The 13981-nt window shown below is 40.1% G+C and overlaps 4 protein-coding genes across 4 annotated transcripts in view; 2 read left to right on the top strand and 2 right to left on the bottom strand.

Annotated features, from left to right (window-relative positions):
• Nucleotides 1–3955, top strand: part of LOC134823636 (cAMP and cAMP-inhibited cGMP 3',5'-cyclic phosphodiesterase 10A-like) — a 51043-nt gene extending 47088 nt beyond the window's left edge. Inside the window, exons 25-26 of the mRNA XM_063835171.1 lie at nucleotides 1713–1976; nucleotides 2166–3955. Of these exons, the coding sequence (XP_063691241.1) occupies nucleotides 1713–1976; nucleotides 2166–2309 (408 nt within the window). The 3' untranslated portion in view covers nucleotides 2310–3955. The remainder of the gene's footprint in view (nucleotides 1–1712; nucleotides 1977–2165) is intronic.
• LOC134822799 (protein ABHD13-like) overlaps nucleotides 1–13981 on the top strand; it is a 948842-nt gene that overhangs the window by 260069 nt on the left and 674792 nt on the right. The gene's annotated exons all lie outside the window — the stretch shown is intronic.
• The window catches only part of LOC134822541 (E3 ubiquitin-protein ligase RNF19B-like), a 118616-nt gene that overhangs the window by 93829 nt on the left and 10806 nt on the right, over nucleotides 1–13981 (bottom strand). The window lies entirely within an intron of this gene.
• Nucleotides 10543–12327, bottom strand: LOC134823635 (uncharacterized). Its single transcript, XM_063835170.1, has 2 exons — nucleotides 12261–12327; nucleotides 10543–10820 (listed from the first exon to the last, which is right to left on the bottom strand). Exons 1-2 carry the CDS (start codon nucleotides 12325–12327, stop codon nucleotides 10543–10545), a joined length of 345 nt encoding a protein of 114 aa, XP_063691240.1.

Below are 13981 nucleotides of genomic sequence, written 5' to 3'. Positions count from 1 at the left end.
CCAGTGATAAGTGGTTAGTGTTATGGAGTTAAAGATGAATGTGGTGTTTGGGTATCTCTCACAATAAGTACGCAGATCATTCGCCACGACATCAAACAACGAGTAAGAACGGTGATTATACCTGGACAAATCGTTGATGCCTGCCGAGATCACCACGTAACTCATGTGAGGGAATAGGTGCTCAAACTTGTGAAGATCAGTGATTTTGTACATTGTCTCCTTGGTGCATGGCAAGTGAGTAGGAAACAAGCTGACGGGTGTGGTTGAATGAATTGAATCCGTCAATAGCAGAACACGTTCCGTTGGAATCGGAGTCGGGTCTGTTTCTGGTCTACTAGATTGGCGGATTGGTGGTATATGCTGTGGTGTGGTGGGAGCTGAGAGTCTGCGAAAAGTTAGTGATAGTCTTTCGCCTTGTGCTGTGGGATCTGCTTTAATACCATGTTCCCAAAAGTCCTGGGAGGACCTTGACATGCAATAAGTCTGCCCGTGTTTGAGGTGTATGGATTGTGTCGTGAGAGGTCCTATTTTGCTGCGGAAGTCAATTGTTCGGGTAGCACCGAGACTGACTGTGATTATGTTACTGGGATTGACGATGGAAGCTTCGTTGTCACTGTGCATGGGAATTGAAGATTTACCGTTCTCATAACGAGTAAGAAGGCAAGTTATGTTGTCTGTGGTGAATGTTGGGTCTTCTGTGTGATGAGCGATTGAGTCTATGATTTCAAGGAGTGGGTGATTCGTGGGAATATCAAGTGGTTTGTGTACTGTTCTGCCATAACGATACTCTGTTCTACCAAAAAATGCTGTCTGTCGATGCCCTATCTTAGTAAAATGTACTCCGTGGCAAACTGTCTCCAGGTCTAAATGGTCAAAGTTTATATCACACGGTTCAACAGCACCTGGTATAGCTGGTAACGTCACCGTGTTGAGCTGTGCTGGTGATGGCGGTGGGGTTGATGGAGGAGTTCTTCTAGAGTTGGCGGCGCTTTCATAAGCTAACATGTCCGTGATACACTGTTTCGCTGCCGCTATCGACTCTGTTAGTTGTTCAATAATCCTCGCATGATGGCTTTCTGCTTCTTGAAGTTTCTCGGAAATGAGGGAGGTTACGGAAGTGAACTGATGCAAATTTTTAGAAATATCATCTACATTGCTAGTTAGGTGTTGCTCTAGGTGTTGCTTTAAATGTTCATAGGCATGTGCCTTTCTATCCCTAGTTAGCATCCCTACTCCTATTGTATGATCTGTAAAACCACAGATTGTTGAATGGTATTCCGATTCATGTTTAAGTTGTTCTTCTGTCAGGGTTGAGAAGAGCTCTAAACTTGTTTTAGGAGATAATAGTGCCGTCCTAAAAGTTTTATCGTACGTACCGTCTTGTTGTGGGGGTACCAGGCAGGTCTTTGAAGAGGTAGTGAGTGGGTCACTACCTGGTAGCCCCTTGTCATCTGATGAAGGATTCGTCTCGTGAGATGGGTGGGTGGTTGGCTGATCCAATAAGTTGAGCGCGGCGTCGACCATGGTAAATTTTCTTATCAGCAAACGAATTTCATGCGTAATGTAAAAGACAAATATATTATGATAATACACTAATCCTAGCTTGAGTTATAGCTCAAATTTCAACGCTAACAGTTTCACAGCTCACGAGTCACCCGAAAATTAGGTGTCACCCAATTAAATAGACGCTAAAGCCTCTAAATAATACCCAGGTCTCAATAGAGTCTATCAGTGGTAAACGTTTATCGCTAAACGGGGGGTTTGAAAACCGGTACACGGCCAGACACACCAGGCTGGACTCCCGGAGCAAGAAGATTGCCGGTACAGACACCTGGATCAACCCCAAGAAGACAGGCGACAGCTGGCTGAGCTACAAGAAACAACAGATAACTGGACCTATGAGGAAGTATCTGGAACCTGGGGTGGCTTACAAGGAGGCCGGGGCCAAGAAATCCTTTCGTAAACTTAGACCTGCAGTAAGATTTTACTGCGAAATTGTGTTAACTATGCAATTGTCTTCAGATAAAAATGCGACTCCGAGATTTTTCTTGTGAAGGTTACCAGCAGATATTTTTATAAAGCCCGATATCACATTACCTTAAAAATCTCACTGCACCCAAAACGTTTTTTATCCTATTCTAACAATCTAACAGTATCTCACCCAGGGCGCCCAAAACGTTCAGACAAACAGAGCTGCTCTTGCATCTAAACCGATCGTCAGAGGAGACAACAACAACAACAACAAGATATCATCCTCTGGAGCTGTCAGCAAATACAGTGGAATGTACTCTAAATATAGACAGCGATAGTTTATTTTATTCGCATTGTTTGGCCGATTAACTCTACATTTTAGGACATAAACCAACTGATATAGTGTATATTTGATTAAAATAGGGTAAAATAGAGATATAATCGGTAGATTGAACCGCACAAATTGAGACAATTGTGAGGGCAATTATTGTAATTGGACAGTTTCATATTATATCGTCAACTGATTTCCACCACTAGGTTCACTTTAAGATTTGAATTAGCTACATTTTACAGGCAGATTCGTAGCTGACTAGGACTCATATTGCTTACATAACTCTTAATCTTGCTTTGTAAGATTGGATAGTATATACTCGTAATCTCATATATATTGTATAACAACCGTTACTTGGTTGAGCCGTGAATTGCAAATTAATCGTTATTTAATGTTGTAGAAAGTCCATTAGTTGTTATTTAATGTAGATAGTTGTAGATAAGTTTATTCGTTTACCTTACATAAATTATTTTGTAATTAAGATTCATTGAATATAGATTCAAGGTAACCCAAGCTATTTGATTGTTTATAGGTTTTTGGATTACATTATTATGATTCTGTTGTCTGTCGCATTTACTTGTCCAGAACGAAAAAGTTATAACCATGATAATTTGGTTTTTTTAATCTTTTGATTAATTTTCTTTCTCCGTTCGACTAGGTGATGAGCTGTTTTTGGTAAAACTTTCATGAAATAATCATCTGGCTGACACGTCCACAATAATCTCAAATTATTTGTTATTATTACAATATAGCTGTATTGAAAGTATTAAAACGATTATGGACGTCACAGTCAGAAAATTACTTAATTAAATTTTTACCTAAAACAATTTGTCACTTACTCGTAGTCGAACAGAGAAAGAAAATCTATCTAAACAAAATTTCATACTATGCGACTAAAAAACTATCAGCTGCTCAAGTATAGTACTTTTTAATCTACTTTAGTATACTTTAACTTATATTCGTTGAAAACAGTCCTGAAATCAGAAAATACATGTTTTGTTTCCTTTTTTGTTTACAGTTTACGTTGTATGATTGTTAAAATTATTTAACATAAAAAAGAAATTAAATTAATGTTTATTTTAACAAAAATAGAACTTATAAACGATTTGTTTTCAGCGTTTAAGTTAATTTTGAGCTGACTTAGCTGCTTTATGACACTTCAAAAATATCTATTTTCTCTCATGGAAATTTTAATTGTAACCGTCAATTAGGTAGATGATAATCATAATATGTCTATGAACATCATATTTTGATGATACTGAAAGTGATACATATTGATATTTTTACTGCTAAGACTAGATGGACCCTCTTTGAAGTATTGCTAGTTTTGCAGATGTATTTTGACGGTGACCATCTCATTTTTAAAATTGACAATATGAACAATTGTACTCATTTATGTCAGATTTAAACCATATAATTATAAAACGTATGTATTTTACTAGAATTAGAGTTGTGAGTGAAAACATAGTTCAATGTTTTTGCTCTCATTTTAATAGACTGGACGGAATAACTGTGATTATTCTGTTGCCTTATAGGTTGTATATTATTTATTTAATTTCAATACGATACATTAAGTTGAACTTGAAAGTGCATATCACGTTTGTGAATTAGTTTTTGTATATGCTGATAGTGATCTAGATTAACGTTGCAAAGTTTTTAATTTATGTTTCATTTGTACAAAAACTGCAACACAACTACGCCTTTTGCTTGGTGATGGTCGAATATAATAGTTGACTAAAGTCTAAAAGTGAACCTCTGGCTCTAGCAACAAGGACAAAAGAAAATCGCGATTATTGAGGGCGAAAATCTCGAAAATTACGGCGAAAAATAATATATTTGTAGAGCTTTGACGGATGTTACTCGTCTAAATGTCTTCGGAGTATAGCGAGGCAAGTGCTACTTGTATCACGTTGCGACCCCCACGGTCGTTTCACTTTATCGTCCTGACGATACAGGGGGAGCCGCGCACTTCGTGCGCGGCGGGTCATACAACGTATGACAAAGTGCTACGAAGTAGCGCGCGCCGGGCTAGTCGGGCTAGTAGTCCTGCATTAACAATGGACAAGTAGAGCTAAGTTATAGATGTCATATATTCGTTAAACTAGCTCGTTCGCGTTAGTGATAGTCTAGTTAGATAACAGATAAGGGAGCGATAGGCAAAACAATTATAGCATATAACATAATCTCGAATATATTATTGCTATAAAACAGCATATCTTATTGAACCTCAAAATGAACGCTCGAAGGCATTTATTCAAAATCATCAAAAATCTAAATTTTTTCATATTTTTTTAAATAATTTGTAAATTAATTTTTCATAGTCATACAATGAGCAAAAAGGCAATTGTTAAGCAGTAAAAAATGTCAAAATATCAGTAGAATTAGATTGCAGTATCTATGATTATGAAAGTTGTGTAAAAACATGACAATAGATACGAAATATTATGACCAGATTTGATGATCATATCACAAGTCATTTTGTAGGTTTATACTTTATAACCTACCATGACGCGCGCCGAGTTGGACTCGTCGACGATCCTGAAACAAATATTTTACAAGTATCACCCGTTAAAGGTCATCTTCCTCAAATGCAGGTTATCGTGCATTAAATATTTCTTACCTGTTATGTAGGGGGTGCACGATAAAAATAAACTTGCTCGGATTTTAAAAATTTTTGTACCACTGTTTTTTAGAGACTGTGAGAATTTTCACAATACCAAATTTGCCATACTATACCTTTTTGGAAAGATTAGTGAGTTTCGCCTAGGTGCCATATTTGATTTTGATGCTGCGCGGCTTTTGAAGCAAAAATAGCTGTAAAAGTTGCGTCATTTGACCAAATTCGTTGATTTTTGTCGTATTTTTCGGATATATCTTCGGTTCCTTGAATGAAATCATTGATCATTCTGAAAATTGGCGACGACCTTCCAATAGTAGGTAGTGCGCCATCGACAGTGAGCCGCGCGTGCCGACTGTAGGATGGTTTTTTAGCGCTAATTTCGGCCAGTACAATTTTCTTCAAACAAAAAGATATTAAGTATCCTTCCCGACCTCTAATTGCAACAAAAATTGGTAAGCTTACTCATAGACTTACAAGGAAAGTGTCCGAAAAGTTTAAAGCATATCCAACCATCAGACATTATGTTACAGCTAAAAGCAGCGTATTTTGCCCCATTTTGATCACTATATCAACTCCGATATCCACCAAATTTTTCGGACAGTTGTAAAAGCCCTATTGGAAGGTCGTCGCCAATTTCCAAAATGATCTCATTTAAGGAACTGGAGATAAATCCGAATAATACGACAAAAATGGTCAAATTTGGACGAATTTGGTCAAATTACGCAAATTTTACAACTTCTTTTGCTCCAAAAGCCGCGCACCATCAAATATGGCACCTAGGTGAAACTCACTGATTTTTCCAAAAAGGTATAACAAATTTGGTATTGTGAAAATTATCACAGTCTCTAGAAAACAGTTGTGGGAAGTTGGTCGTTTAGCTCCGGACAGTCTATGCAACGTCTATGCAACGTCCGTGCAACAACAAAAGAACCGTCTATGCAACGTCTATGCAACGTCCCTGCACAATGAACACTCTATGCACACTCCCTGCACGGTCAGTCTATGCAACGTCTATGCAACGTCTATGCAACGTCCCTGCACAGTACCATATGAACACCGGCTACTAGCCGGCTACTAGCCGGCTAGTAGCCACTTTTGTAATAACAGCTCCTCAACTTCACATTAACAACCGGCTACTAACCGGCACTTGAAAAGTGGTCACTAGCCGGCTACTAACCGGCTACTAGCCGGCTAGTGACCACAAAGTGGCTACTAACCGGCTACTAAGCGGTCACTAGCCGGCTATTAGCCGAGCTCTAAAACAGACCTATTAGTAGCCGGTTCTAAACCGGCTACTAGCCGGCACTTGAAAAGCGGTCACTAGCCGGCTACTAACCGGCTACTAACCGGCTACTAACCACCAAGTGGCTACTAACCGGCTACTAACCGGTCACTTGCCGGCTCTAAAGCAGACCTATTAGTAGCCGGTTCTAAACCGGCTACTAGCCGGCACTTAGAAAGCGGTCACTAGCCGGCTACTAACCGGCTACTAACCGGCTAGTACCCACCAAGTGGCTACTAACCGGCTACTAACCGGCTACTAACCGGCTAGTACTAACCTGCTCTAGGCGACTCTAAATCAGACCGGCTATAATTCATTATTGCCAAATAAACAAATTATTTGAAACAAATTATTTGAAACACGTTATTTGAAAGTAAGTTCCAAAATCGATTACAACATTTTTATGAAAAATAAAAAAATACTGAAAACTGATTACATTCAATTTCTTCGTGGTGGAGGAGCAGTGTAATTGTTTTTGGGCGCTAGGACGACGCCTTGGGTACAAAGGGTCCTAAGAGTGGCAAGATTACGGTTGCAGATCTCGTTTGCGAAGGTGTAAACACTAGGAAGTCTGACGTCTCGTAGTTGCAGCAGTGCGTGTTGGACACCTGGTAGGTCAACTTTTGCTGCTTCAGCGATACATCGCTTTCTTGAGAAGTGACTCCGAGAAATGTGTATCTGCTCCAGAGCGGCAGACTTTGAGAGACCAGAGTTGACTAGTAGTTAGGGCAAGAATTGCTGTTTATGGGTCAATCTGTGAACAAATTCGTAACAAAGGTTTGTCTACAGGAATGTGTTGTCCATAGTCCCAGGAACCACAAAAAAAACCGTCCAGCTGAAACTTTTGGGCAAAAATTTTTATAGGCATTTTTCTCCAGGAACCCATACGCCCCACCCCTAATATTGGTTATTCGGCTCCCGAAGGTCTTGAGATATCCACAGGGGGTGCAAAATGACCGCAATGGCCACATTATGGCAGGCGAATGATAGTTTCAGAACGATTGGGGCTTTATTTTTTGAAATAAATGGAATTTTTCGAAATTTTTTTCGAAATTTTATTGAAATTTCGAAAAAAAATACACCAAATTATTTTTAACGCTTATTTCAAATCTTACTCGGGAAATAACTTCAATTAACAAATATCAAGGTTAACTAACAAACAACAGCAGATAAGAACAAATTGTGATGAGAGAAAACTTGACCAACCCCCAGACAGCTATTCGACGGTATATACTACTCTGGTTGAATGTCTTAAGTTATCCTACACTCTACAGAGAGCCGATGATAATCATAATCGATTTGCCATTGTGGATTAAGGCCACCCAAATAGTACTGGAAACTGGGATGCCTATTGTGGCCAGGGTTGGGGGCTTCCACACTCTCAAGAGTTTTCTTGGCTGCATAGGCTATATAATAGCAGACTCGGGTTTAGAGGAGCTCATCAAACTCGTGTATCCTGGAGACGTCACGCATATATCGGATGGAGGATCTTACTATAAAGCGTCGAGAGCCCACTTTCTGATCGACGCCGCTCTTTGTTGTTTCATTATAGAGGAAGAAGTTTGCGACGATGAACTAGTAGACTTGGAAGGTTACATCAACAAATGTGTGAACGAAAATCTAGGTGTTAACTTTAAGACTAAATCTATTCAGGATCTATCAGAGAAAATAACTCTGCTTCTAAAGAACCTGTTTTCCAACAGTAGAACAGCAGCTCTATGGGTTACTTACCACAACATGATAACACTAGTAAAGGATTTCATAAGAGCAGAGAGGTTGCACGACTACAATATGCATTTATCAGCAGTAGCTTTGATGCTGCCCTACTTCGCAGCAGCTGGGAGGGGACAGTATGCAAAAGCTTTAAGACTGTATTTGGAGCAGGATGCTATTTTTGAAGTCAAGTATGGGGCGCTTTTAAAGACCTTTAAAGTAACTGGGCTTCACACGGTTTGTTACAACGACCACGAGTGGGCCGGGGTGTGGACTGACCTCTCCATAGAGCAGAGTCTTATGAGGGCAGCTAAATCTAGTGGTGGATTAACAAGTGGAAGGATGCGTAATCGTGAGTCCGCTCACAAGTTATGGGTGGCCACCCTGAATCAGATGGCTTTAATAAATCAGTCTTTTAGAGATTCATTAGCTAATTCATCGAAGCAAGGAGTACCAACTAAAGCTGCCATCCACTCAGATCTTACCAAGTCATCAATCAAGAAAAACTGTGATGTATTTGGAAAATGATTAACTTGGTTTAAAGTTACTGTCGACTTTACAGAATCCGAAGATAAGACTAAGTTAATATCTTTTTCGACTGGTCTTATATCACAGTCTGGGAACGATGAGGTGAATCCCGAGGAATGTTTGGCCGTTGGGGCTGTCCTTCAACGTGAGCTAGATGGGTTGACATTCATCGATAAGATAAGTATCAAAGGTAAAGCAAAGAACTTGACACAACTAAGAAAGCAGGTTAAAGTGAATAATAAAAGCGTTGCAGTCGATCCGTTGAAGTGTTTTAACCGTCTAGTCTTGGTTGCTGATAGAGAGACTTCAATAGAGGAATGCCTAACATACGAGTTAACTGTGGTGCCGATGAGCTTATTTGATCAATATCAGATGATGAGGAAATCTAATAAGGCTGCTCTTGGTAGCTACCTCAAAAACATAAACCAATCTATACTTAAATCTTGCAGCTTCACGATCCCACTAATCATTGATGGAGGTTGGCTAATTCACCAACTAAGCTCATTTAAAGGGTGTGACAATTATGGTGAGGTAGCAATGGAGTACTTGAAGCTTATCCCTAAAAATCGGGAAGTTACTGTGATTTTTGATGGATATGAGCCTTCTACTAAAGATCACGAGCACAAGAGGAGAGTAAAAGCGTTCTGTGCTAATATTGCTGTAAAGAAATCCACCTTTTGTACTGTCACCAAAACAACATTTCTGAGCAACAACAATAACAAAAAAGAACTGATCGACCTTATCTCAAGCATTTTTACTGTAAATGGTATTGAAGTGATCAGAGCTTGTAACGATGCTGATACTTTAATTACAAAGAAAACATTGGAAATGTCATTCCTTGGCGATGTTGAATTGAAGGCAGAGGATACCGATATAGTTTGTCTATTAGTACATCATTTCAACAGTGACCATCACAATGATATTTATCTAACAACGAAGAAGGGTGCATATTCAATCAAAGAAATATCAAGTCATCTAGATCATAAAGAAAAGGAGATATTTCTTCTAATTCATAGTATTTCAGGTTGTGATAGCGTCAGTGGACTGTTTGGTTTTAGCAAGGTTAAAGTGCTAAAGAAAGCTCTCACCTTTGATGAGCAAGGTCAGTTGGCAACATTACTTTCGGTGAGAGAATCAAAAGAAAAGATTATTGAGGCAGGCCTCTGTTTCTTGCAGTACATTTATGGTGACAAGACAAAGACTCTTTCTGCTTTGAGATTCCTAGCATACAATAGGATGGTAGCGAAAAAGAGTCTCAATCCGAATAGGCTACCTCCAACAATAGCTTCAGCAACGGAGCACATCCTTAGAGCTTACTTACAGTACCATAACTGGGTCATGCTTAACGCTGACAGTCTGAATCCCCTTGACTACGGCTGGAAATTGGCTCCTGGTGGCACTTACGAACCAGTTGCAACAAAAGCTATAATTGCTCCAGAGTCTATTTTGAACCTTTAAATATGTTGTAACTGTTCTGTCGATGAGCAACAGGCCTGTTTGACTTTCAGATGTTCCTGTGGGAAATATGGCTTCAATTGTTTGCCAGCTTGTGGACGATGCCATGGTTTGAACTGCACAAACATTAGACATTATGAACCTGAAGAACAAGCGAATTTTGATTAATATTAACTGTGTATTAATAATTGTCATGGTATTTACTGAGAATACACATTTTAGATTAACTGTATTTGTTATTTGTAGATGAGTTTTGAAATAGATTTGAAATAAGCGTTAAAAATAATTTGGTGTATTTTTTTTCGAAATTTCAATAAAATTTCGAAAAATTTCGAAAAATTCCATCTATTTCGAAAAATAAAGCCCCAATTGTTCTATTCTGAAACTATCATACGCCTGCCATAATGTGGCCATTGCGGTCATTTTGCACCCCCTATGGAGATCTCAAGACCTTCGGGAGCCGAATAACCAATATTAGGGGTGGGGCGTATGGGTTCCTGGAGAAAAATTACTATAAAAATGTTTGCCCAAAAGTTTCAGCTGGAAGGTTTTTTTTGTGGTTCCTGGGACTATGGACAACACATTCCTGTAGACAAACCTTTGTTACGAATTTGTTCACAGAAAAATCAACTCTTGCCCTAACTATAGCTGCACAACGGCGTCGTATTCCGCTATAACCCCGTCTAAAGAAAATATCCGCCTCGTTCTGCGACCAGTAGGCAGAGCAGCAGCATTGGGAGCAGGTTGCTGATCAGTAGCAGGTTGGTGTCCAGGAGCAGCTTGCTGAGCAGGAGGTTGAGGAGAATTGGGAGCAGGTTGTTGATCAGTAACAGGTTGCTGTGCAGGAGCAGGTTGAGGAGCTGGAGGTTGAGGAGCTGGAGGTTGAGGAGCTGGAGGTTGAGGAGCTGGAGGTTGAGGAGCTGGAGGTTGAGGAGCTGGAGGTTGAGGAGCTGGAGGTTGAGTAGCCGGCTAGTGACCGCTTTCTAAGTGCCGGCTAGTAGCCGGTTTGGAACCGGCTACTAGTAGGTCTGCTTTAGAGCTCGGCTAATAGCCGGCTAGTGACCGCTTAGTAGCCGGTTAGTAGCCACTTTGTGGTCACTAGCCGGCTAGTAGCCGGTTAGTAGCCGGCTAGTGACCACTTTTCAAGTGCCGGTTAGTAGCCGGTTGGTAATGTGAAGTTGAGGAGCTGTTATTACAAAAGTGGCTACTAGCCGGCTAGTAGCCGGTGTTCATATGGTACTGTGCAGGGACGTTGCATAGACGTTGCATAGACGCTTCTTTTGTTGTTGCATAGACGTTGCATAGACTGTCCGGAGCTAAACGACCAAGTTGCCACAGTGGTACAAAAATTTTTAAAATCCGAGCAAGTTTATTTTTATCGTGCACCCCCTACCAATAGGGCTTTCACAACTGTCCGAAAAATTTGGTGGATATCGGAGTTGATATAGTGATCAAAATGGGGCAAAATACGCTGCTTTTAGCTGTTACATAATGTCTGATGGTTGGATATGCTTTAAATTTTTCGGACACTTTCCTTGTAAGTCTATAAGTAAGCTTACAAATTTTTGTTGCAATCGGAGGTCGGGAAGGATACTCAATATCTATTTAATTGAAGAAAATTGTGCTGGCCGAAATTAGCGCTAAAAAACCATCCTACAGTCGGCACGCGCGGCTCACTGTCGATGGTGCACTACCTATTACATGGGGTGAGTGGGGACCTCAGGCTATCATGTTCATAAACATAGAGATTAGGCGGAATGACATGCTGAGCGGCGAGCGCGGCCTAGTAAAATATTCCATGCTTTAAGCATCATATCTATCAGTATTGATGAGGACCCGGTAATAACCGTTGGATTACAATTAGCAGAAATTATTTGTTGAACTAGAGTACGCTACCTGTTATACTCTAGTAGTAGTATAGTTGAAGTTCGACATTGATACATGTTACGTATGTGGCATGCAACGTATGTCAAGTTCGACACGTATTGACGGATGTTACTCGTCTAAATTTCTTCGAAGTAGCGCGCGCCGCTTTCTTCTACTTGCCGCTTTCTTCTACTTGCCGCTTTCTTCTACTTGCCGCTTTCTTCTACTTGCCGTCAGGCACTGGCCCGACGGCAAGTGCTACGAAGTTCAAGTAGCGCGCGCCGGGCCAGACGGGAGCAGGACTATTGAGCGGTGGACTGTTGAGCGTAGGACTGTAGGTCGGTAAAGGTCGGAAGTAGGACTGTAGAGCGGTGTCAAATCGCCAGGGTAGGACTCTAGAGCGGCCGCCCTTATAGATCTCACAACATGAGGACTTTAGAGCGGTACGATCCTAAAATGAGGACTGTAGAGCGGTGGACTGTTGAGCGGTTAACTGTAGGCCGGTGAAGGTCGGAAGTAGGACTGTAGAGCGGCCCTCCCGTATACTCTTATAGATGCCATAACATGAGGACTCTAGAGCGGTACCCTCCTATAACATGAGGACTCTATAGCGGTTGAAAATTTGAAGATTAAACACTCAACGAAGCTAAGTTATACATTGAAACTCGTGATTGATTATGGTCATGACATTCTAGGATGATAACTCTATTAAAGAGTCATGGAGTTAATGAACATTTTCATTATAAATAGTCCTCATGTTATGGGATCTATAAGGGAGGGCCGCTCTACAGTCCTACTTCCGACCTTCACCGGCCTACAGTCAACCGCTCAACAGTCCACCGCTCTACAGTCCTCATTTTAGGATCGTACCGCTCTAAAGTCCTCATGTTGTGAGATCTATAAGGGCGGCCGCTCTAGAGTCCTACCCTGGCGATTTGACACCGCTCTACAGTCCTACTTCCGACCTTCACCGACCTACAGTCCTACGCTCAACAGTCCTCCGCTCAATAGTCCTACAGCCGGGCCAGACCATTAACAATGGTCAAGACACGTACCGAAGTTCGATAGGGATGATATCTGCAGGCGGACTTAAATTTTCGAACTATAGTGCGTGTCGAACTAGAGTACGTAAATCCATATATGCTCTACTGAAATTTTGGTTTGCTTCTAAATTAATCGCCGCGCCGAAAAATGTAGTCTCAATAAATTTGGTTTACAAAAATTTTAGTCAACATTTTGACTAAATTTATGATAGACAAATTATTTGTTGTTTTTAAGGTATATATGAATTTAATGCCAACTTGAATGAGTATAAAGTGGCATATTCAGTCAGTGATCGACAGATATGCTTATCTTAACACAAGGAAATGTTTTCAAAGGTAAAATTTCGAAATCGTTGAAATTACCTCCTTATTAATGAAGTTATCACTTTATATTTCGACTTAGTAAAGTACCTTGACATAAATTATCAAAAAGAGATGATATTTGACCAAAACCCATAATTGGGTAGAGTGGACTGCTGCCAGTGTCTCTCTTTCCGGCTCCCAAACAAAAGGAAATGATATTAATTTGAATGACTGTCTGCAAATGCAAAATGATACCGAGAATGAAATCGGTCGCTCGCTTTTCCCATTCATTTACAATTGTGATAAATTAAGAAGAACTGTTCGAAGGCAGCTGTACTCGGTAATAAAGATTCAATAAACATCAGCTAATTTGACACTAACTATACCGCCCTTATCCCGAAATACTAGGTATCGACCTGATATAAAAGCAACCCAAAGAGATTTGTACAGCATGTGATTGATGTAATTAATCGAAACTTATTACAATTCGTAAGCCGTGAATGAATATGGAATAGGAAAAGCGGTCCAGTCTACTCTACCCAATTATGAGTTTTGGTAAAATGTACGTATAACTAACATTTTAACTTATATAAGCTATTATAATTTATATCCAGGTAGATGCGATTCGATAAAACGGAGTACGACGGAGACTAATTGAAGTCGTCTATTCTCGATCAGCTTACCTTAAGGAATCTCTAATACAAAGCCGAACCGCATGGAGAACGGCACATTGTCTTTATGCTTAGCTTGTACTAGTGAATAGGCACTAGCTACCTTAGGGCCAATAAATTTGGTTCACAATAAATTAGGTTACCATAATTTAAGTCACAAATTTCGCAAATTTTTAGTCTACAACAGTTTTAGTCACA

This window comes from Bolinopsis microptera, chromosome 11, assembly GCF_026151205.1.
Source record: "Bolinopsis microptera isolate Bmic1 chromosome 11, MBARI_Bmic_1.0, whole genome shotgun sequence".
In the NCBI taxonomy this organism is placed as follows: domain Eukaryota; kingdom Metazoa; phylum Ctenophora; class Tentaculata; order Lobata; family Bolinopsidae; genus Bolinopsis; species Bolinopsis microptera.
This window is presented reverse-complemented; position numbering and strand designations above follow the sequence as displayed.